The 26,536-nt window shown below is 41.2% G+C and overlaps 1 protein-coding gene across 1 annotated transcript in view; it reads right to left on the bottom strand.

The window, feature by feature from the left end:
* LOC135218792 (acetoacetyl-CoA synthetase-like) overlaps positions 1 to 10,272 on the bottom strand; it is a 198,139-nt gene extending 187,867 nt beyond the window's left edge. Inside the window, 1 exon segment of the mRNA XM_064255242.1 lies at positions 10,152 to 10,272. Within this exon segment, the coding sequence (XP_064111312.1) occupies positions 10,152 to 10,268 (117 nt within the window). The 5' untranslated portion in view covers positions 10,269 to 10,272.
* Positions 10,273 to 26,536: the final 16,264 nt, after the last annotated feature.

Raw genomic sequence — 26,536 nt, 5'->3', positions numbered from 1 at the left:
TCTGAGACTGAGAAGTCTGAAAAGGCTGATACTTCCTAGGCCTTTTCCTACTCTTCGATTGTGGTTTGGGGGTCTCGAACTTCCTTTTGAAGGGAAGTCCCCAACGGACACGAAGGTTCTGGTTAGCTCTAGCCGCCTTGCTGAGGACGCTGTTAACCATGTCCTCAGGAAAGAGGTTGGCATCCCAGATCGACGACTTTATAAGCTTGTTCGGCTCATGCCTGATTGAGGCATTAGCAAAGACATGCTTCCTGCAGGCTCGTCTAGCCACTATAAAATCATACAGGTCCGATTGAAAGGCCTGTAATAGCGACTTTGTCAGGACCCGGAATAGAGGCTCATCTGCAAAGACAGTAGCCGTCAACTCTGCAGTAGTGACTGAGTTAATTGACCTGCTCAGCCTGCATCTTGCTTCGAATTCCGCCTTAACCATTGGGTCCGGAATTCTAGGCAAACGTTCACTGAATTGTGTGGAGGCACACTCCGGGTCGAGTTTGCCCACCGTGAACGTTGCCGGGGAGCGCCAGTCCAACACTCTAGATCTCCGGGAAAGAGCAAAGAGGTAGCCTCCGTCTCTTTTAGCTGAGGCATAGGTTTTTCCTCCATTCCGGCTTGCAGTGTCAATTCTGCAAACTTTGACATGCAAGGAGTCGGAACGTCATCCGGCGCTACAAACATGGTACAGTGGGGCATCGCTTATTCACGGATCAGTATTCACGGATCCAGTTAATCACAGGTTTTTTCTTGGACCGTTTCTCATGTTACATCACTGGTATGAATCGCTGCATCACGGGTTTGTTGTGTTGCGTATGCGATGTTTTTCGGTAGGCTAACCCTCGGCCGTGGTCCGATAATTACCAACATTCATTTAAAGACTCATATAATGATATTAACTGACAATAAAGGTAATAAAACCATTCTCACCTAATATATTATTGTCCTATCTTCGAAATAAATAGCCTATTCAAGGTTTATGTACGACGTTCATTGGTAGGCTAAGCGTAGTTGCAGTGCGATAACCACCAACGTACACAAACATTCACATTATGATATTAACTGACAATAAAGGTAATAAAACCATTCTTACCATATATATTATAGTCATATCTTCATAATAAATAGCCTATTCGAAGAATAATTCCCACATCATTGCACTCAACTTATCGTCGGAGTGGCCAGCCACAAAGTAAGCATATACCTTTACGTACGTAAATGGTTTATGTATACGGTTGCGTTCAAAGCGACATTTTTTGTTTTGATAAACTTTTAGAAATTTTAATAGTAGTGGTAGTGTAATTACAGTAGTAATAACATTAAGGCTAAAATTAATTCGAACTTCATTATTATTTTGGCAGTATTCGTATATAACTTCTCTGAACAATGAAGTCTTACAAACGCTATTTGTCATAGATTATCGTAAGTATTGCTGTTTGTTATTGGCGACGAAGCGTAAACGAAATACATAAAAGCATTTTTTACCTTATATATTATCGTCATATCTTCATAATAAAAAGGCTATTCGTGGAGTAATTCCATATCAGTGAAATCAATTTTATCTATGCGAGGCCAGCCAGCTGACAAAATGTACGTACGTATATGAAAATCAAATTATGGTAGCGTTCACAGCAAGATTATCTTTCGAAATTTTATAGTACTATTCATGCTACGTAGTAATAATGTTTGGAATATACGTAACATTAATTTTCAATACAAAATATCATCGTATTTTGGTAGTGAATAATAGTTTAGAATTATCATACTACACTGCATTGTTATGGGTTTTTGCCAGTGATAAAACAACCAAAATAACGTTCTCCTTTAAGTCACGCGTTTAGGAAAAACATGACATAGAATCGACTTTGCGACTTCGTTCACTTTGATATTTTTAACGATACAATAACTATCATTTGTACTACTAAAACCATCTTCACATAAGTAATTTTTCGTAAGATATGTGTTGTTACAAAAGCTAGCTTATACATAAAAGGCTTTTATAATTTAAGTCATCTTAGATTTACATATGTACCCAAACTCATTGTGGGGAAATTTACTACTGTTTCCTCGGATATTGAAATACTTTAGCATCATTCAAACACTTTAATAATATAATGCATAAATACTAGGCTATACATATTTACATCGTATAAAAATTCTACATACAGTTATATACACATACTTTTATATACAAAGTTAACAGTTATATACACATACTTTTATATACAAAATTAATCATATGAGTAGTGATCAGACGACAGCTGTGCACTGGACTACGTACGTACTACTTGGAAGATAAAACAAACAAAAATTTTGTTGTTGTTAGTCGCCGGGATAGATTAACATTTTTTCCAGAGATTAAAGAGCTGAATTTTGTTTTGAAGGTATGTCAACCGCGTTAGTAAATAGGTATCATCTTCTAAGGAATTTTTTTTTCTCTTCTTTTTGCGGAAGAATCTTCAAGCCATTTTGCATTCAAAGTAATGAGAAGGAATCATTCTATTCTTCATGAAATCAGTAAAATACTTACACTAATAATAAAAACTAAAACTACGTACTGTATGCAAAACACATACATCATCGTTAGCTTCGTGTGTGTAAACGTTCATTCTAAGAAATTACAGAGTAGTATAACTAAACACCTGATTGGTCGGTTGGTAGCCATTGGAGATCTGTTTATCCAATGACCTGCCCTCTGCTTTCTTGTTCTATTTATAGACATACGTAACCGCCATGGATGGCACTAGGTTTGTTGAACGTTACATGTTCGTGATTTTCTGACTGCTGACGGCAAAATTACTCAATAATTTTCTTTATATAATTATTCCTTCGTGAAAACAATAATATAATATCGCGGTTGAAATACCTTCAAAACAAAACTTCAGCTTTTAATCTCTGGAAAATGTTAATCTATCCCGGCGACTAACAACAAAACAAAAATTTTTTGTTCGTTTTATCTTCCAAGTAGTACGTACGTAGTCCAGTGCACAGCGTCGTCTGATCACTACTCATATGATTAACTTTGTATATAAAGTATGTGTATATAACTGTTAACTTTGTATATAAAGTATGTGTATATAAACCCCTGTATGTAGTATTTGGTATACGATGTAAATATGTATAGCCTAGTAATTTATGCATTATATTATTAAAGTGTTTGAATGATGCTAAAGTATTTCAATATCCGAGGAAACAGTAGTAAATTTCCCCACAATGAGTTTGGGTGCATATGTATATCTAAGATGACTTAAATTATAAAAGCCTTTTTATGTATAAGCTAGCTTTTGCAACAACACATATCTTACGAAAAATTACTTATGTGAAGATGGTTTTAGTAGTATGAAATGAAAATTATTGTATCGTTAAAAATATCAAAGTGAACGAAGTCGCAAAGTTCGATTTTATGTCAATGTTTTTAACTTTAACGTATAGTGGGTATGAAAAAACACCAGTGTGTCGTAGCGATGCATCATCAATATAGTGGTATGAAAATACCACATGGTGTTGTAGCGATACGTAATCACAAGTACAAATCCTTTTCCCGGACCCATCCTCAGAATTTTACGACTCTTCAACTTCAAGATCGATATGGTAAAATATATTATATAGTCATACTTATTGTTAAAATTCACAAGTTGAACTGCAAACATTATTATATTTGATTGTTATGTACTATATTTTTTTTGTGTTTTACGGCAATGTTTGTTTTGAAAATAATACCTATTAGTGAACATATGGTATTAATTGTCCCCACTATTTTATTATAGGTGATCTTAATTATCTCACATTCATTTAACAGTATTATATTAATATTTATTTTTTAAATAAACTGTAATTAATAAATAACAATAATGAAAAACATAAAGGGAAAAAATGTTTTTGCTGCAGTAGTGGTGTTTGTTGATTATGCATCTGACCTCACATTCCGAATCTGAAAATTCCAAAAACCGAAACATCGGAATGTGGTGTACTGCACATTTTTTTAAACACGCACACAATGTCTACACATTTACTGCAAATTACAGTACGTACGTATTTATTCCTGAGAGAGAGAGAGAGCGAGAGAGAGAGAGAGAGAGAGAGAGAGAGAGAGAGAGAGAGAGAGAGAGAGAGAGAGAGAGAGAGAATGATTAAGGACCTCCAAGGCGTGTTATTTTTACAATTATTTTATTATCTTGGGATTTTTTTAATCTTGAGATTTTCTATTCAATTCTCGAGATTAATAAGAAAATTACTGTAAATTGACTAGCATCAGCACACATCTGAATGACTCGGCCATTAGCAGGCTAAACCCACCAAACCTTATGAACTTGCATGATACATTGAGATACATGACAAAACACAAAACCACTGTTTATTGGTGAAAATTAGGGGGATGGGTCGCACGATATGGGAGATTGCACGTTATTCGAGTATATACGGTATGTGATTTTTTTTAGCCTTTTTTGGAACAAAATCTAGCAAGAAATTGCCATTCCCAGTTGGCAACACTGGCCTACTCACGTTTGTTTGTTGTTGTTATGAAATGTGGTGTGCGGCGCGTTCTTTAAATTGTACCCATATAAACGAGTTAATTATGTGGCATCCAAAAGCCTGATTCTTTTACTCTTATGTGAAAGACGCCTAAAGGTCAGATGAAGGTTTTTACGTGGAATATACTAGTATAACGTGTTGTGACGAAGGGAAGAGATGTTCGCTGCATACTGTTGGTAGCATTATCGTTATTATATTACTGGATTGCACTGCAAAATCGTCGCCATCTTTTTATCAACATAGATTGTTGGTGAGTACCCATATGATTTACATATTTTGATAGTTCTCTTACCACTCATCCTCTCTTTCCTTGTAAAAAAAAAGAGGCCCACCATGCGTATGTAGGCTTCTAGCTGTAATCCCTAGGCTAGTAGGCTACATATGTACAGTAGTACATATACTACATTTATTTTTTAAGGCTAATTTTGTACAATAACTTTAAAACTGTCTTGAATTTAGTTTTAGGTGATAGTTGAAAACATATTTGGTGTTTGAACTAAAGTAGGCAGTTATAAACATTGGAATAGTGGTCTTGGGTGGGTTAACTATTAAAGTAGGCAGTTTTAAGCAATTTTTGAGGGGGTATCAGGATAACACGGGTATTTACTTATCACGGGGGGGTTCTGGGCCCTATCCCCCGTGAATAACGAGGCCCCACTGTATAGCAACCTTTGTGGGGTGCCAACTTGGTGTTGACACACTCCCATTCCGTGAGGGTGCGGACCCATGCCGACTGAGCCTGATCCCTAGGGTAGATAACCGTCTCTTTCGGGACCTTTTCTACCCTGACCAACGCTTCCTCAGCGCTAGTCTAGCGTAGCCCAGGAAGGGGAATTGTAGGCCCGGCGGGAAGAACTCATAGTCTTCCACGGGTCTGGTTCGGCAACCTTCAATTGTAAGCTTGCCCTCTGAAAACGGGGCATGCAGAGCCAACCGCCACGGGTTGCTATTCTCGAATGGCGGAAGCTTGGACGCGACCGGCACCGCAAAGGACTGTGGTGTGTTTCCAGAGTGGAGGAACTGGTCCCCAATTCCTCCTGGGCCTGTAACCTCTGGGTCAGAGACATGGACTGACCCAATGTCTCTAGACCTGAGGCGAGTTGAGTGGACATCGATTCAAGTCTCGAGTCCACTACTTCGCTCATCTTCCGCTTGAGAAGATTAGCAAAAGCCTCTTGGTCGAAGCCCGACTCTGCCGGTCTGGCTTTCGAAGACTTAGCTCTCGACCCCTTGGGTGAGGGAGTAGCTCTAGCCGAGGAAATCGAAGGCTTGGGAGCCGATGACGACCAGGCGGAGTCTGCCAGAAAAGGCTTGGCTGGTTTACCCGCCTTCAGCAGGGACTTCGTCTTCAAGGTTTTTACCTTGGGGATTACCGAGCCCGACCTATTCCAAGTGAAAGTGGACTTCCCTGGGAAGCCCTGAAAGGAAGGAGAAGAAGAAGGAGTTGGACTGAAAGAGAGAAGATTAGTCCCACGACTACTTGTCTCACTTACCTCCCTACCTACGCCCTGTTCCTCGGTGGCCATAGGCTGGCTCTCGGTGCAGGCTGATGGCTGCCACCTCCTCCGTCACAACATCACACAAGCCCTCTTGGTCCTCCGTGGGGGCTTGGGCTCCTGGCGGATACGCTCAATGATGGGAGCCGCTACTCCCGCCGGTACTGCTGCCAAAACTGGGGTGTTGGGGTAGAGGAGGGCGCACATCTCCTCCGACAGCACGTAGGGTTGGCCAGCTCCCACGTTTCTACCAAACCCCCCTACCCAGGCCTTAAGGGCCGACATCGAGGAGGTCTTGAGCGCCAGATCAACCTGTAAGAAATAACCAAATTAGGTTCCCCAGTGTCGGAGAATTTTCCCAACCGAAATGTGTAACATAAAATTCAGAGTAACAATGAGGCGAGTATGCTACCTACCGACTCATCTGTTACGATCCTAACTAGGTCGTAACACACCATGCAGGCTTCCAGGTGCCAGACCGCACATCCTTCCAAGTGGATGGCGCAGCTGACATGAGACCGGCAGACCTCATGCCCATACAGCTTGTACAGGACGGCCGGGCAACCCGTCTCCTGGCATCGGACCATCTGTAAGTTGGAATGATAAATGAGTATCGTCAGATAATGCTGCCGGAGTTAATTCCGGCGGTATGAGTACACTTCAACTAGATACTTAACCAGCTAAAGGCAATATCGAGTATAATCTTCAACTTACTTGTTATTAATAAAGCTCTGGATGTCTCCGCCTGCTCCGGAATCCATATTTGGGTATCGTCAAAGCTATAAATGGTGGAGAGGGCCTGATAATAGCAGAACAGGGAACAAGGCAAAACCTAAGCCTGAGTCTGATCGCACCGGAGTAGAGTAGCGAAACCTAACCAATTGTAGGCGCATTCTCTGAGCCCAGTTCCACCCCCACCGGAGTGGGGAGCACCGATAACATAGAAGATGGAAAACAGAGCGGCGGGAACAACGGTACGTAGAACTCCAGTGTATACCTTCTGGTGCATGTGATGGTAGACCACACTTCGCCGGAATAAATACAGGCCCGGAGACATACCAACAGACACTACATAAAAAATTTTTCTTAACATTAATCTCTGAATGTCTCCGCCTACTCCGGGATCCATAATCTCGTTATCACAATAGCTAAAACCAGCAGGGTTGGCCTGATACGAGCAGAACAGGGAAAATAGGTAAAACCTAGGCCTTAGTCTGATCGCACCAGAGAAGAGAAGCAGTTCCAAGTCAATTAGAAACACAGCTCTAAGCCCAGTTCCACCCCCAATGGAGTGGGGAAGCAGTGATAACATAGAGGAGTATGGAAAACAGAGCGGCGGAACAGTGGTACATACAATCCGGCATAAAGCCTCCTGGTGGGTGTGATGGTAGACCCCACCTCGCCAGAAAACACACAGGCCCGGAGACATACCAACAGAGATTACATGATCTACTAATCACTCAATCTCCTCTGACTAATCCCCTGGATTAAGCTCTACGCTCTAACTGTCGTTCATCAGTAGGATTACTTGGGCAGCGAGCTAAATAGGCAGCGCTGGAACGAGTCCGACAAGGGGGGGGGGGGGGGAGTGTCTGGAGGAGAGTGGACGAGTCATGATCGCCTGGCCACAGCAACCGATCAGTGAAAACCACCACTTGGGAGCCGTAAACTATCCTACCACTAAAGGGGCAGAAGACGGTAGGCCAACTGACCCCCTAAAGGGGGCAACGGCCCAGGCTACACTCAACAAAGATAATTCATAAATTAATTGATGAGGAATTACTGGAAGAACTGCGAAAAGGGTGGGGGGGGGGGGGGAGGGGGAGAGACAGGAACGCACCCAGCTAAGATCCCAGTCTAACCCTCCGAGATCGGTACAGATCCGGTCAGGTAGGCTAGTGTGGCCCCAATAAGGACGTCATGAAGAGGATGGATAGAACCTAACTCAACTCTCCAAAACTGAATCTTCCAATCTGGTCAGGTACGATAAGTCTAGGTCCTACAAGCATGACAAGAGAAAGACTTTCCTTTCTGGACCACCCTCCAAGCAACCATATCTGCCTGGTCGGGTGGTGGTAAAAGGAGCCACTAAGGGTGGAGGGATATACAAGACCGCCTGGCCTACCCTCCAAAACCTAGCCTAGGTCTGGTCGGATAGGCCAGGGAAGGACATCGCGAAGAACTTCCAACCTCATAAAAAATAATACAATTATTTGAGTAATCTATCACAAAAGTGCATATAATCAAGTGCATTACTGACTATAATCGAAAACTGCACAAGAAAATACATGCAGGAGTACCGCGAAAGAAAGAGGAATCTTCCTCTCTAACAATAACTGGCATACTGCTAGGCTAGCCTAGAATGCCAAAAAATACAATACTCGCACATGACATATGAAGCATATAACCGTACGCACGAAGGGGAACCAACACGCTCCTGAGGGGCTGAGGATAACGAAAAAGTGCCCCAAAAGGCTAATAACGTAAGATAATCGTAAAAAAGAAGGCCTCAGAATACGTCAGGAGCGAGATGGGCCCTATAATAGGCTAATAACATAAGCATAAAACCCGTAAAAATAAGGCTCCAGAAATCGACAGGAGCGAGAATAATGAAAAAGAATACGAAAACAGTAGCCTAAATAGTGAAGTGCTAAACGGTGGACAAAATACATCACGAGATACAAAACTAAAATAGTCACGCACACCGCCAGTCATGCACCCAAAATGGCGGATCGAAAGAGCTTCATACCCGGCTCATGAGGACAAAAGGACTTAAAATAAGGGCCAAAATTGGATGCATCGTGCCCCCAACGAGATTCAAAAATGATAAATGGAATACTCAACTTAGATGAAGAAGCTTGAAGATCTTGAGAAGACATGCTTTGCAAAAAAACACTTCCTGGGAACAGCAAAACATGGAACGTGTGGACAAGAGAAGTGCTATTTCAGGAATGAAGGTTTTGGGCAGAGGTAGTAGTAGTAGCGAGCGGAAGGTAGATGTTGTAACGGCACCTCTCTAGAGAGGGATTTTGAGAGGAGACTTCTAACTGGCAAAGTATCTGTGGTAGTGGCTTCCACTCGCCCTTGTGCTATACCGACACCTTATAGGGGTGAGCGAGCTGGGGGTAGTAACTCCAGCATTTCATAAGGCTTTTTTCTCTGGTATATTTAGCATCTATTTATACCTAGAAATGTGTGCTACAGGAACATTTCACCGGCCGACACAGGTCGAACCCAAAAATATGGCAATTAGAGAAATTTCCATACATATATGTATACAATAAAACAGTGTAAAATTAAATCTTTCTCTCCAGTAATAATTTCCTCCTCATTTCCTCTTTGCTTATCACTTGTAAACACTTACTTCTTCCTGCATTTAGTTTTGACTTGATAAGCATGTGACTTCATTGAGCTTGGTTGTATTTTAAGGCATTTAGAAAGAATTTTATGGAATTATCACATAAAAGCAATGATTTTCATTATCTCATTTAATGGTCTTTGAAATGTAGTAATGTATGTGCTCCATAACTAGGTTTTGTAAAATAAAACTGGGGTTACAGGTAAATTATCACAACTAACTTTTTATTGAACTTCATTCTTACTTAAATGAAACCAATGCCTTCTTAATGTAATACAGTCATGTGGTAAAACATCTACTCTGACAGATAACATTTATATATTACTTATTATTCCTATTATATATACAGTGGGCCCCCCGTATTCGCGTTCTCCGGATTCGCGGACTCACACATTTGCGGATTTCTCTCGGAAATGTTTCCCCACATTATTCGTGGAAAATTCATGCATTTACGGTATTTTTCTATGAGAAATATCCACAAATTCCTGGTTTTTTTGATCAATTTCATCATAAAATGCACTTTTTGTCAAGAAACTATTAAAAAAACCAAGTATGAAAATTTTTAGTGGTTTTTCTTGAGTTTTGACTAACAAAATAGGCTGTTTTTAGCGTTTTTATAGGGGTTCCAAACATTCACAGGTTCTAACTATTCACGGGGGGGGGGGGGGGGGGGTGGGGTGTCTGGTACGCATCCCCCGCAAATACGGGGGGACCACTGTACGATCATGTTATAAAAAGCACATGGCAAAATAAGTGAAGAGCATACTTACACCAACAGAATGCACCATACACTTTGGGACACCTGTAGTCCCAGATGAAAACATGATGAAGAGTGGATGATGGAATGGGACTTGCTTAAATTCAGTGGGTTCCATCTTTCTTCCCATTCTTCCAAAAAGATCACTGCTGAAAAATGCATGGAAAAGAGCTTTCATGATTTTTCCTGTTTGGACAATTATATATTTCACAGGCTTACACAATAGTATGTATTATCTTTTTTAGGAGTTCAAAAATTTTTTTTTAAATTATTTATGTACCTTCAATGTCTCACGTTTTACTAATAAGACTTTTGAATTACAGTCAACCTTCCCACATTTGATGAGGTTAGGGACCACAAACACTCGCGAATACTGAAAATCCGCAATATACTGGAACACCCTCCCTAAAAACACTTACCATATATGTAACTGCCTATTTCAAGCTAATCAGCATCGAGGAAAGCTAGTACCCTGCTGTGTGATTGGTTCTATCTATCTATCTCTCTCACATTCTAAGAGTGGCAGAGAGAGAGAGAGAGAGAGAGAGAGAGAGAGAGAGAGAGAGAGAGAGAGAGAGAGAGAGAGAGAGAGAGAGAGACACTGCACTGTGTTGTTCAGATTGGTTAAAAAATTAAAAATGTCCGAGGTATATTTTTTCCTATTTATCAGGTCCAATAAATTTTAGCAATATGTAATATGTATGTGGGACTCTTAGATTCAAACTGGGAACAATTCCCGGGGTTCAAGAGCCCCCTAACCATGTGAAGATAGTCCCATGTTGAGGGGGACGCTGACCCTTGGAGTAGTTCCACTCCTGAATTATTAGCATGTAAAGTCACATTGATATATCTTAGGTCAAAATATTATCTGGTAGTTAACTACACCACCACAACTCCCAATACTGACCTCAATAATCAATGCCAATCCCAGTATTGGTATCCCCTCTTAATTTTGAAGAACGGAAAAAGGGAGTTAAAACAGGAGGGTAAAGAAAAGTGAATTATATTAAATTTATCAAAAAAGTGTTCAAGGGTGGAAACTTAGTAGGGGGAAAACCATGGGCAGTTAACAATAAAATGAGAAAGAAGTAAGAGTAAAGAGAGATATTTAAGATTCAAAATGGGAAAGATATTTGCCCATTTTGAGAGGGTTCTTGCCTGTTATGCAGCTTCAACATAAAACATAAATATTCCATGGTTGATTGATTGACTGATTTACAGACTTGGCATCCATGCCAAGCACTGCGGTAACTAATGCCATTCAATGCTGAAACTGAAATTGACAGTACATACATGGTTTGAAAGGTGTAACAGGAGGAATGAATGAATGATTGGAAGTTTTCTGGCATCCTGACATCAAAGGTCATTGATGCCGATATCGTTTATTATAAATAAAGAATAAAAGTATATTAAATTAAAACCATAAAAGCAAATATTACATTATTAAAGTTAAATAGCTTTCAGAAGACCTGCTTCTGAAATAAATCTAAAAATGCCACTTGCATTGTATGACACATCATGTCCAAGAATCTTGGCAAGGATGAACCTGCCATCCTCACCTCGAGCCTCAAACAGATATCTATTTCTTTCCGTGCTATAAGTGGGGCATTCAGTCAACAAATGCCTCACGGTCAAGGGTATCAAACAGTCATCACAATATGGTTGGTGTTGGCCAGCTAGCAGAAACTCATGTGTCATCTGAGTGTGACCAATTCGGAGACGACAAAGAGTAGTCTCCCACTTTCGGGGCATCACGTTATATTTCCAAGGGGATATAACATTTGTTATTTCTCTCATCTTATTATCAGCTAAGCTATCCCAATGCTTTTGCCAATTATTATAAATAAAATTCGTAATTGTGGGTAAAAAATCATTACATGGAATGGGATACCTTCTTGGTAGCAACTCAGCTGCAGCATTCTTTGCCAGTGAATCTGCCTCCTCATTTCCACACACACCTACGTGTGCCGGAACCCAACAAAATTGAACTGTTATGCCTTTCAGACCAATAATGAAAAGCCATTCCAAAGTCTTTAAAACCAAAGGATTACTAGAATTAAAAACTTCTAAAGCTTGAAGGACACTTCTTGCATCACTAAAAATGGTAAAATTGCACTCATCTTTTAAAGCTATTTTCTCAATAGCGGTTAATATGCCATATATAGTTCTGCAGTAAATATGGAAGATACTAGAGGAAGTGCACCTCTACAATTAAAAGAACTACTATATACTCCAAATCCAACGCCAGCATCAGATTTGGCGCCATCTGTATATATGAAAGTCGATTCCCTATGTTCTTCGACATGTTCATGAAAGAGAGACCTGGCTTCTAATTCAGTCATGTTCTTTTTTATACCAATAAAATATTCACAAAAAGATATCTCTGATAATTTCCATGGAGGGGTTGGTGATATCCTAAATGGAAGAATATTTCTTGCTATATCAAGACCGTTTATTAATTGTTTTACCCGAAAACCATAAGGTTGAGGAGATTTTGGGTGTAACTCAAAATATCTACAATGCCTTACAAAGTTTGCAGTCTGACAGGCTAAAGAATTGGGAAGTCTTTGCAACCTAAACCAATACCGAATAATAGAAGTCTTTCGGTAAAGGTCTAAAGTTAATTCTCCAGCGTCAACAAGGAGACTTGGAATAGGCAAAAGTTCTAAACGCTCCTGTAGACAATCTAATACCAGCATGGAGTATATTTCACACCCATAACTAATTTTTGAAAAAATTAAGGCCTTGTATAATTTTAAAATAGTTTTGCTGTCTGCCCCCCATGATGTATGTGACAATGCTTTTAAAAGATTCAGGGCCTCAAGACACTTTAACTTTCAACGCCTTTATAAGTGAAGAACCCATGTCAACCTGCAATCAAATATCAAACCTAAAAATCTAGCTTCACTTACACATGGGATCCATTGGCCTTTGATGTATATATCAGGGTCTGGATGTACTCCTCGAATACAACAGAAATGGACAACAACAGTTTTGCTTGTCAAAAACTTAAATCCATTCATATCGGCCCACTGAATAATTTTGTCAATTGAGAGTTGTAGTTTTCTCTCAACCATCGACATTCTAGATCCAGCAAATGATATGGAGAGATCATCTACAAATAATGTTGAGAGAATATCTTGGGGAATGACAGAGGATATCCCATAAATGGCTAGCGCAAATAGTGTTACACTTAGCACACTACCCTGGGGAACTCCTTCTTCCTGACATCTCCTCTCTGATAGAGTTTCCCCAACTCTCAATTGAAAAAATCTATGTGAAACAAATGATTGAATGAACAATGGTAACTCTCCTCGTAATCCTAATTCCTGAATGGTTTTAAGTATACCATATCTCCATGCAGTATCATATGCCTTCTCAAGATAAAAAAAGACTGTTACATGGTGCTGTTTGGAAGCAAAGGCTTCACAAATAGAGGATTCCAGTCGTATCAACACATCAGTTGTTGAATGCATTTTTCTAAATCCACATTGGATAGGTGATAAAATACCCTTCTTTTCCAGGTACCATATCAGTCTTACATTGACCATCTTCTCCATGATCTTACATAAACAAGATGTCAATGCAATTGGTCGATAGTTTGCAGCTAAAAACTTATCCTTACCAGGTTTTAAAAAGGCTAAAATAATGGCTAGTTCCCAAACTCTTGGATAACTATGATCATACCATATTCTGTTAATAATGCTTAAAATAAACAACTTGGTATTAACAGGTACATGTTTAATCATTGCATATGGAAATCCATAGGGTCCATGGGCTGTATCATTACACGTAGCAAGTGCGGAGTCAAATTCTCTTTCAGTAAAAGGAGAGTTGTATGACTCTTCCCTTCCTGTTGCAAAATTTAAAATTTTCTTTTCTTCAATGCTCCTAAACTTGTGACCAGGAGCTGCTTCACACTTGCATGATACATTTGAGAAATGATCCGCCAGGGCATTGCTAACCTCAGTTGCTCCAGTCACATACTGATCATTCACCTTCAACACTGGTGGTGGGTTGGGGGTGAATTTGCCTGCTATCTTTTTTACTTTCCTCCACACAGAAGATGGTGGTGTTCTACTGTTAATGGAGGAAACAAAAGACACCCAAGACTGGCGCCTAGCTTCTTTCATGGCACGATGGAACTGTGCTCTACATTTCTTGTATATAATTAAATTCTCCTCAGTACGGCGTCTGCACAATCGGGTTAAAGACCTTCTTGTGGCTCTGTGCAGGGCAGTTAGTTCTGAAGACCACCAGGGGACTGGTCGTCGTTTGAATAACCCTGTTGTTTTGGGAATTGAATTGACTCCTGCTGTATGAAGGTTCCATTCGGCATGTCTATGGCATCATCAATATTTTCAAACTGTTCTGCATTACCTTCAATTTCGCTTAGCTCACGAAATCTACCCCAGTCTGCCTTGTCAAGATTCCATTGTGGCGATCTCTGTAGAGGTGGACCATTGTTGGTGTTTATAATGATTGGTGCATGATCACTAGTATGCCAATCATCTAATGTCTTCCAATCAAAATCGAGAAGGCAATTAGAGCTTGCGATTGATAGGTCAATGCATGACAAGGTACCTGTCTGGACATGAAAGTGTGTGGGCTCTCCTGTATTAAGGAGTCCGACATCCTCATTTTCCACAATTGATGATATAATATTGCCCCTTGTGTTTGCTAAAACATCGCCCCATAAAGGGTGTCTACCATTCAAATCTCCCAGTAAGAGAAAAGGTTGGGGGAGTTGTTGAATCACCTCTACTAAATTATCATACAAAATACGTATTATCATTTGGAGGTAGGTACAGAGAGCATATTGTAAATTTTCTCCCTATATCAATCTGTAAAACCACTGCCTGCAGAGGTGTACGAATAAACAAAGATATTTGGGGAACATCTCGATGAACATAAATGAGACTTCCGCCATGGCTCCCTGCTTGTTGGGTATATGGTGTTCTATAGCTAATATACTCTCGAGGACAAGGAGTATCAGCATCAAGCTTGCTCTCCTGTAGACATACAATTATGGGGGAATGCTCATGAATTAGTAGCTTAAGTTCTTCATATTTGGCCTTTAAACCCTGACAATTCCATTGCAAAATGGAGGAGAAAACTATGGATCACTTCTGGAAGACATCTTGGATGAGGTCTTCCCATTGGCAACTTTTAATCTAACATTATTTCCTGTAGGTTTCTTTAGAGATGGTCTTGATATATTGGGTTTTACGTTTGTCTTTTTCTTTGTGTCCTTTTGATCTATTTGTTGAGGCAGATGGTGGACCTCAACTTGAATTTCTGATTTATTCAAGTTATCTTCCAGTTGATCAGAAACATCAATAGATAAAACATCAAATTTATTTGACGTCATAGCTTTAATGTTTCTGATGGAAGGGGGTAAGAGAGATGGAGGTCTCTCCCTTTTTCGATTAATAGGTGGTGGGCTTCTAGGTTTTTGTGCCTTCCCCACAACAGGTGCACCAGGCAAGTTGGTTTTAAGTGGAACCTCCATCAAATCAGGCAAGGACATGGCCTGAGAGAGGTTTGTACTACTAATTGTAATGGGGGACGAAGGTTGTACGGGGATGGGCAATGCCCCACTGTTAATACACTGTGGCAAAGCCTCAGAAGGCAATATGCTTACCTCATCATGCAGCATTTTATCATTAGATGGTATACTTCTTTTTCTAGAACTATTGGCAGTGCTAGGTGGGTTTGATTTTAGTGTCTTTGCATAACTACTTGATTTATTTAATAGTCTTTCGGCATATCCCACACTTATATGTTCTAAATTGCATTTGTTAAGGGCAGCTTCTTCCGACTTATACAGCTCGCAGCTCCGGTCAGTGGATTTATGATTTGAGCTGCAATTTAAACATCTGGCCTCAAGTGCACATTCTCCATGGTAAGATTTGGAGCAAATACCACATTTTTTCGTTTTTGCACACTTTTGACGGGTGTCCAAATTTAAAACAATTAAAACATTGCAGTGGCTTCTGCTTGAATGGTCGAACTTTAATAATTTCATTTTCAATAATAATGTGGGAAGGTACATCAGCATCCTGGAAAGTAAGGATAATCATTGATGTACCTGGGATTTGTGTACTTTCCATACATTTAGTGGACACATGGCCAGTATCTCCTCCTCTGTAAATTCATACAGATCTTTGCTAAAAACTACTCCCCTTCTGTAGCTAAAATTTAGGTGGGGTTTGATATCTAACTTAATATCATCATCATTTGTTTTAAGGTTGGATAGTATTACAGATTGTGTGCATGATTTGGCATTGATAAGGTAACTATTTTTTTCCAAAACGAGATATATCTCCCGGTGCAATAGTTCCTACTTTTTTCTGAATTAATTTGCATATTTTGAAATAGTTCTCTGTAACCCCCTGAGATTCAGCTACAAGCCACATCGGTGGTTTTGGCTTCCTCTTGGAAGGCATAACTAAATCAGCATCTTTTTCAAACCAGTCCGCAGGTCTATAAACATCCAAATCCTTTGGTACCTTGTCGCAAAGAGCAGCCATTATATTCAAGTTATTAATTTTGATATTATTAATATTACATATTGCATTAAATGCTTCGTCATGACTATTGTAAGATATCCATGAATCCCATTTTGTATCTTCCAGTTTCATTCTTATTTCTGTTATAGATCCATAACACTCAAATTCTTTATATATATTATCATAATTTGTCTCTATTGGAAATTGGGTAACATGAAGGATTCGAAGTTTCCTTGCGTTACCCAGATTACTCAATTTTGGAATATCAATAGAATGGTCCTTCCTAGTTCCGAGGTCATCAACAGAGTTTTCCTTAATTAAATTAGCGGAGGTCGTCAACAGTGTCTGAGGTTCGCCATTCGATCCAGGGGTATAAGAAACATTAATTTTAGTCATTAAATTAGTTGGGGGAAAGAAAAAAAAATTAGACTGTCTGACATCCCAAAAGAGAACCCATTACCCTTTCATGAAATTAATTTCTCCACCAATGACACCTGCGAGAGCTGCTTCCCAAATGTCCACTCCCTACTCTACCACAAAGGGATGGTACCACTATGATTAGAGTGGCCCAAGTGTATGCCAAACCCGCTTGATGGGACTGAGAGCATTACAAGAATACAATCATCCCCACTTTAATCATAGTGGCAGGCAAACCGGACAGAATGCCGAGAGTCCTATCTCTATGAAACCGGCCAACCCCTGGACTCCGAAGGCCAGTATGGAAATACTGACACTCCAAGGTGTCTCAACATTATCGGGTAGTTGGCAAGACCACCACAGCTCCCACAAATGATTTTGAAAAAATTTCCAATCCCGGATATGATGTCCCCTAAAAAAACATCTAGACAGTGAAATGGGTAAGAGTTTTGACAGCAAGGTTGGAGAAAGTTGATAAATATGAAGAAGAATTAAACAATTATAAGTAATAGAAATAGTTTGAACACGGGAATGATAATGCCGTGCGGAAGCCCAATGACTTCATCACGGCATTCTCTCATTAAGAGGGAGTAACAGGAGGAAAACCTCACAGTTGAACTATGAATAAATTGTTACAAGAGGGTGGACAGTAAGATGGAAGAAAGAGAATATGAACAGAGGAACAGTAAAAGGAATGTAAGGGGGTTGCAGCTAGGGGCCGAAGGGATGCTGCAAAGAACCTTAAGTAATACCTGCGTTGCATCACATGAGATGCACTGATGGCAATACCTCCTGACAGGGAATATTCCATGGCGAAGCCATGCAACTTCAACAGCTTATGCTCTCACCGAAGGGAAGTAATAAAGACTGAGAGACCATAGAAAGGTAACTAAAATTTGAACTTGGGGAAAAGAAATTCCTGTTTTATGAACCCTATTGCCTATCATATGGCTTCAACACAGAATATGCCATGGTGAAATAATAAGACTGTAATAAAGCACTCTAGTGGGAAACTTCTATATCCATAAAAAAATGTATGGCAGATTTGGATAACTGTGCCTTTTGAACAACTAATATTTTCAAAAGAAGTGGATAATATATATAAGAGGAGGGTCCTTCTGCTGTATGGGTTTTAGAGTGATACAAGCAAATAATCAGATCAGTAATTGTCAGTGAACAACATCTGTGAAAAAATCTTGACCAGCCTATAGGGCAGTTCCCGGTTATTGGCAATCCATTTTTATGACACTTCTCTCGAAACGAAAATCTGAGCCAAAATATGACGATTTTCACTAATTGGCACTGATAATTGGATATTGGCACAGATACATACCTAACTAAAAAAACATATACATACTAGTATATGAATGATGAATCTAGTAGAGGCAGTCCCTGCTCATCGTCTGCTCCCTCTCCCGCAATCGCTCTCTCTGTGGCTAGTTCAAGTGTTCCCGTGTTGCCTTCCTTTCCTTCCATTGATTCATCAATGGAAGTATCGGGAGTGCCACAGGGTGATGTTATGTTTAATGTGGCCCCCTCTCCCTTGGGTTCCGATTCTCTTCCAGTTCCTTTGTTTCAGGTTTGGAGTCACCCAAGATGGCAGCTGTTTGGGCGTCGCTTGGGCTACGGGGTTCACCTTCCTTGGATGGACTGTTGTTGTATTTCTTGGAGGCTCGTAACCCCTCTGGCCCCCATTGCTCTCCCGCCTCCCCCAGGATTCCTCTATGTTGGCTCTCACCTGCTGCCACTTTGTGGAGCCTCACCAACATCCTCTGGGTCACGCCTTATCGCTCTGCCAGTGAGGCCATTGACTAGTGCTGGTCATAGAGATGCTGTGATATCACTCTGCCTATGATGTCAGATGCAGCAGCCGCTCATCCTTCCATCACTATGACGTCATCTATTCCCATTTTGGCCTCATCATCCTCTCTTGCTGAGCCACCTGAGACGTTGTCTCAAGCAGTCTTCAAGAGGCTGGACACTGTTTTGGAAGAGAGGTTTTCTGCCTTCACTACAAAGAAGTATCGTAAAGGAAAGGTCTCTTCTCCAACTCCTGCTTCTAAGAGACCTCAAAGGGAAGGGAGTTTACCTCCTCCTGCTTCTTCTCCATCACCACCTCGCCATTGTGTCAGAGGGAGGATCAAGGACTTTGTGGCTTTGTCTTCTGTGAGCAGAGGGAGCGCATTGCCTCCTGCCTCTCGTGACCGTGTCTCCTCCATGCATGTCCGTGTTCATGCAAGTGAAAGGCGTGCTTCACCATCTGCCCCACAAGGTCCTGTTTCTCCCTCGCACGTTTGAGTTCAAGAGGTTGACAGCGAAGCCTGTGGAAAGAAGGCATCCTTGTCTTTGATACATGGCCATGTCTCCTGTGCTTGTGAGTAATACATCATCGTCATCTCTTCACTGTCGTGTCTCTCCTCATGGATGTGATCGTGAAAGTAGGAGTGTTGAGAGTAATAAGAATGTTCTTCACCTTCAGTAAGTGGACATGGCTCATCCTTACACGTACATGCTGATGATTTTGGAGGTACTCCCACTTCATTTGTTCCTGTTCCAGTTCGCCGACATAAGGACGATATGGGGCTGATTAAAAGGTTGACGGTCGGGAACATGAGGCTTCTCTGGCCTGTGGACATGTTCCTCGTTCTCCTGAAAGAGACCTTAACCTTAAGAGTCAATCTCCTTCAAGTAGCTCTCTTCAGAGATATTTCTTGTCTCGGGACCATGCTCAACTGGTGTATCATGGACATGTACTCGACTCATCACACGGCCACGTACATGATTCCTCCTGTGAACACATACATGTTTTGCCTGACATACATGTATGTGATTGTTTCGGTGATAGTGTACGTGGTTCTTCACATGAGCCTGTAGGTTTGAGCTGGGACCATACACAAGTGTCGTTGCATGAAGGCGTTTGGGAACCTTCGGTCGCAGGATCTTCGAGTTTTAGACTATTTTTTGACCAATAATATCCAGAATGCTAAGCTTCCTAGGAAGGCTTCATCAGTGTTGTTGCAAAAGGATGAGGATGCTGCCAAGCCTTCTTCACGTCATTGGTCACCATTGCCGGAGCAGGAGGAGGGAGACACTCAAGAGTTTATGTTCTTCTTCGTGGAGGATGTTGATCTCACTCGTGAGTTCAACAATCTTGTGTGTAGGATGCAGGCTCAGCTCAGTCTTCTATCACCCCTACAGGTATAGAGGCCTTGCTGGGTGCCAGTCCGGATTCTAGGACTTCTTTTGAACTTTCTCTGTCGGGTCACACTCAGTCCGTCTTGCAACGTGTGAAAGATTTGGTTTCGGACCAAGATGGCTCTCTGCGTTCCAAGGGATCATCCAAGTTTCTTCCTCCTCCTCTCGTGCAGCATAAGGAACTACTACTCAACTAATGTAGTTCATTTGATACCTCATCACCTTAACTGGGAGGTGATCCATCTTAAGCCTGGTCTAACCCTAGAGCAGGTTAGGTCAGAAGGTCCTTCCTTGTCGTCACGAGGCCTTAGCTATGGAGACTATGGTGGCTTGCATCCTCTGGAAAGTCTCATGGCTTAGCTTGTGGTCCACCAAATTAGCCAAAATTACTTCAGATAGGTTTGAAGGAGGTTTAGTGAGTTCTTCCTAACTCACTAGACTGTTACAGTCCGGTGCTAAGGCGATTTTTTACCTTAGTGCAAACTTGTGAGCCAACCACCTCCTGGCCAGGAGAGATGCAGCACTGTCCAAGGTGGTGAGTTCAGTGGACTCTGAGTCTTTGTCAGCTCTCATGAATGGGGATCTCCTTGATCGCAGTTTCTGTTTCTGAGGACTGAATTAGAAAATACAATTGACTGGCGATAGACAAATACTAAAGACAGTTAAGTTCATCAGGCAGTATCCAAGTCCGAGGCATGTTCACGACGCCCTCCTCCTCAGTGAGAAGTGAGAAGATCTTCACTTGTTAAATCTCCTAAGAGTTCTGCTTTGGCGAGGGTCTCTGTCTCCCTCACAGGCTAAGTCTAACAAGCAGCAACGTCCCTTTCAATCCCACCCCTACAACCCTGGGAGGGGCTCTAGAGGAAGGGGTAGAGGGGGTCATCAATAAAGTGGGCACCTCTCCCTCTCCATTGCCATGAGTAGGGGGATGCCTGCCAGTGGGCCAAGTGACAAAGTTATGGAATGGAAAAATGGGTAGTAGATGTTCTGCGGGTGGGATATCTACTGCCATTCAACTTCCCTCTCCTCCTCTCAGACAGACCCCTTCTCAGTCGTACATATGCTTGCAACTCCCCGAAGTTCTTAGCTCTTCGGGAGAAGTGTTGAAAAGGCTGAACAAGGGTGTGATAGAAGTAAAGTATCCCTCTCCAGGGTTTTACAGTCAGATTTTCCTGGTGTCAAAAGTGACAGGCAACTGGAGACTGGTAATCAACCTTTCCACCATGAATCATTCTGTCAGGAAGACAAGGTTCAAGATGGAGGCCTCGGACAGTCTTGGCAGCAATAAGGAATAGCACTTCTTGCTGTCAATAGACTTAAAGGATGCTTACTTCCAGATCCCTATTCATCCTTCGTCCAGGAAGTTTCTTTGCTTCACTCTGGGAGAGCAGGTCTACCTTCAGCATGGGATCATGCTAGAGGGTTCACCTGTTAAGGTACCTCGACAACTGGTTGGTCTTAGCAAGCTCCAAGGAGAAACTGCTGCAGGACAGAGATTGTCTTCTTCAGTTTTGTCAGGAGTTAGGCACAATAGTAAACCTAGAGAAGTCAAATCTGGTTCCCAGCCAGAAAGTTCTTTATCTACGTATGGTTATAAATACAGCAGCTTTGAGAGTTTTTCCATCGGACCAGAGGTTGGAGAAGTTACGGTTAGTGGCATGCAAGTTCCTATAACAACCAGAACAGCCAGCTCACCAATGGCAGGTCCTTATGGGGATTTTGTCTTCTCTGGAGAAGCTGATCCCTCATGGTTGTATTCAACTTTGGTCTCTGCAATGGAGATTGAAAGACTTCTGGTCCCTGGCGGGAGATTCCCCTCTACAGAGTCCCTCTGTCCGAAGAGGTGAGGCAAGACCTTCGTTGGTGGTTAGACGACCAGAATCTATCTGTGGGAATCCCTCTGTGTTCTCCCCCTCCAGACTTCCTTCTGTTTTCAGATGCCTCCATCACGGGTTGGGGTGCTCATCTGGGAGACATCAAATATAGTCACAAATTTGGGGTGCAGAAGACAAGCTGCTACACATCAATGATTTGGAGCTGAAAGCAGCTTTTCTGGGTCTGACAGAGTTTCAGGAGAAGGTAGAGAGTCATTTGGTGGTTCTGATGTCCGATAACACCACGGCTGTCGCCTATGTGAACAAACAGGGGGGGTCTGGTGTCATGTCATCTCCATTTGTTGACTGTCAAGTTACACCAATGGGCAATTGACGACTCGGCGGAGCTCTCTGTCAGATAAATTCCAAGCAGGAGGAATGTGGTTACCGACAGGCTGAGTTGTTGGAACCAAATCCTGGGCACGAAGTGGTCTCTGCATCAGGCTGTGGTGGACAGGCTCTTTCAGGTTTGGGGGAAGGCCTATGCTAGACCTTTTCAACAGGAAACTGGAAGTTTACTGTTCGGAACCTCTTGCTCTAGCAGAGGACGCCGTCCAACACCCTTGGGACAACCTTGAGGTATATGCCTTCCCTTTGTTTTGCCTGATCCATCAAGTTCTGAACAGGGTAATGAGTTCTCAAAGTCTCAGGATGACTTTGGTAGCTCTTCTGTGGTCACAAGCAGAATGGTTCCCGGACTTTTGTCCCTTCTGTCAGTGGTTCTAAGAGAGATTCCCGTGGCGGCAACTTCTTTGCCAGCCTCATGTCGAAAAGTTTCACCAGTCGGTAGAATCCATCACTTCACGGATGGAGACTATCAAGTATCTCCTCCGAGTGAGAGGTTTTTCTCAGGGGGTAGCAGGACATATGTCCAGTTACCTCAGGAAGTCCTCTTCAGCAGTGTACCAGGGGAAATGGGCAGTCTACTGTGATTGGTGTCGCTGACAGGGTTTCTCTCTACTCAAAACCTCTGCTCAGCGTATAGCAGATATTTTTTTGTTTTCCTCAGGGATGAGAAAGGCCTTCCTGTTTCTGCTGTCAGGGGATACAAATCAGTATTAAGTTTGGAGTTATGTCTGAAAGGGGTTGACATCTCTTCATCCCCGGGAGATCTCCTTGTTGTTCAGGGGTTTCGAGCAGACCTGTTCTCCAAGGGAACTCAAGCCTCCAGCATGGGATGTTTTGCTTGTCCTGAGAAGTCTCACTCAAGCTCTATTCGAGCCCTTGCATCGATCATCAGACAAATGATTTGAAGCTGAAGACAGTTCTCCTGTTGGCCTTGGCTTCTTTGAAAAGACTGAGGTAGCTTTATGGCCTAAGTTATGATGTGAAACATACCTGGGGTTGGGGTTCTGTGACCTCCGAGTTTGTCCCGGCATTCGTGGCCAAGACCCAAAATCCCTCAGTGCATGATGACAGATTTGCCTCTTATTTTCCATTCCATTTTTGAATGACTTTGTAGATAATGACCCGTAAGAGCTCTTGCTGTCCTGTCAGAGCCCTATGATGCTATCTTAAAAGGACTCACCATCTAAGACCTAGGTGTCGTAGACTTTTTGTTAGCACTGGTCGGTCCAGAAAAGAAGCTTCCAAGAACACCACTTCTTTCTGGATAAGTGCAGCGATCATTATTATCATTATAAAAGTAGTTTAACCAGACCGCTGAGCTTTTTCAGCTCTCCTAGGGCTGGGCTGAAAGATTAGATAAAAGGCCAGGTCTAGCCCTTAGGCTATGAACTAAGAACAAATACATTATTCAGTATACGTAAATTAAAAAAACTGCATCAAGGCAAATGCTTTCATACTAGAACACACACACACCCAATAAATACATTTACTCATGTTTCCATACATACATACTAAAAAGATACACATACATTCATAACTTTTTAAAATTTTGTTTTAAAATTCATTAAATGCTCTATGGTTTTAAATTTATCAATTAAATCAGTTCCTCAAAAAAGTCAAAATCGGAACTACTGAAAATGTAAGAGATTATGGCAAAATTTCTTTTATTGGTTTATTTCCAAAAATTGACAGTCTCTGCTGGTCATACTTTGGACACTCACACAACACATGTCTGACAGTAATCAACACCTTGCACTCTGAACACTTGGGAGCAGGGTCACATGGGCTGCTCATCAAATGCCCATGTGTCAGACAAATGTGGCCTATACAGAGGCGCGTCAGGATTACTAGTGTATGTCTCTCTGAAATATACTGTTTTCCAGTATAGGCCACATCAGGATTACTTGTGTGTGTCTCTCTCTGAAATACTGAACTCCATTTCTTAACATCTGGTTTTATTTCTTTTATTATTTTCAGGCTCTTCATTCCATATATTTTGCCATTTATCTACAATTTGTTTTTACGTATATATCTTATATAATCACTAGTAGGGATGTTTACGTCATTTGCTTTCATCATGTGGAATGCTTCTTTAGCTGCTTTACCAGCCTCTTCATTTCCTTTTATCCCCATATGAGCAGGGATCCAACATATTTCAGTATTTTTTCCATTTTTATACAATTTGTGGAGTTCTAATTTAATTTGCTGTATAATATTATATTTTGGATAGTAACTCTGACAGCTTCTATAGCACTTCTTGAGCCACTAAAAATCACAAAATTATTGAATGATATTTGCTTTATAAGTTTGATAGCTACTTTGATTGCACACAACTCTGCTGTGAAGACTGAGGCATTATTGGGTAAATAAATTCATATATTTTGTTCTGGGATATAGCTGCATATCTTACTCCATGTTGCAATTTAGACCCATCGGTATATTTTGCATAATGTGAACTTTTTTGTCTTACATGTTCTATGGTCTTTTGTCTATGGTGTTCAGGGGTATATGAGTTACTTTTTGATAAATATTTTATCAAAAATATTTTAAGTGAGTGAAAGTCTTTATGCTTTGTTCATAGTCCAATGGGGTGGTAACTTTACTATTGGAAGTACTTGTATATTTATATTCAATGACTCAAACAATCTATTAGCTTTGACTGGGCAAGGTGGTGAATAATTGTTTACTAATACATGCAGGCAGCCCCTGGTTAATGGCGGCACTGGTTAACGGCTATCTGGTTTTACAGCACTATTTTGATCGAATTTTTCCATTTTCATTTTCTTTAGAATATTATCTACAACACTTATATGTTTCTCTTTGTAATATTTTAAGTGTTCAATACACATACAACCTTCTTCATGAGATTTGATGTTTGTTTTTTCCTTATTCCTATACCTCATGAAATTTCTTATGATGTTGGTTAGGCTGTCTCTAGTTAAAGTATGAGTTTTTTTTAATTTGTATATTTCATAGCTAACAAACCTGAGGTCTTTACAATATGATAGCACCTAGCTGGAACTGGTTAAACAATGTGCGCATATTGGGTGAAAGCTGGTCAAAGACCACGCAACCCACACCCATCACGTTAAGTCTTTCCCAACCCAGGGTAGGGTGCCATAAGATGACAGAGGGGCAGCTAGAGTTAGGCAGTAAAACATTCAGACCTCAGGTTTGTTAGCTAGGAAAAATACAAATTGTTTTTAAACATTTGTCATTTGTTGATACTTGGTGGGAGGTCAGACATCCTAAACCAGCTGGGGGATAATCCACCAGCCCACCTCCAAGAAGAAATATTTACAGGAGGTGGACCAATGCCTGTGAGAAGATAGATAAACTGATATCCAGCAACTCAGCCAACTGGGTTTTATACAATGATATATGAGCAGATTCATTGCATTAGGGAACTAAAGAAAAATTCTGACTGTTCAACAACAAATCAAATAAACCAGAGATTCGTTATCACTCCTCCCTCCCCCTTGCTAGAGAGCGGAGTATTTGCTACTGAATAGAGGGTTTGATTATTTGATAAAACAGCAAACAAACTACCAGTATGACCTTACTCACCTGTATCAGACCAGTCCAGCGAATGACGTATCTATTCCTCAACCCGTCAGTAGGAAGAAGAAAGGAATAAGAGAAAGAAAGAGACCAGCCAACTCACTCATTCTCTTCCACACAATCATCTTAGGTAAGATACAAATTTTCCCAGTGAGGGGCAATGATGAGTTACACAATCTGTTGGGCAGCCACCACAGAACCTAGGGAAAAGGTGTCCATAGACCTGTGGGCAACATCCTTCAGAACTCTATGAACAGCCAAATTTTTCTTGAATGCCAGAGAGGAGCTAATATCTCTGACGTCATGTGCTCTCGCCTGCACAGACTCAGTGACGGAATCATCGAGAGACAAATACACCTGCCTGCTAGCCTCATGTATCCAGAAAGAGATTGTATTCCTGGAAACCTCTTTCTTAGAATGCCCTGTGCTAACAAAACCCTATGACACCCTGGTCTGAGATGTCGCGTCCTCTTAAGATTGCAACGCAGGGC

Source organism: Macrobrachium nipponense, chromosome 1 (genome assembly GCF_015104395.2).
Source record: "Macrobrachium nipponense isolate FS-2020 chromosome 1, ASM1510439v2, whole genome shotgun sequence".
Lineage (NCBI taxonomy): Eukaryota > Metazoa > Arthropoda > Malacostraca > Decapoda > Palaemonidae > Macrobrachium > Macrobrachium nipponense.
Note: the sequence above shows the minus strand (reverse complement) of the source record. Positions and strands in the feature narration are given on the sequence as shown.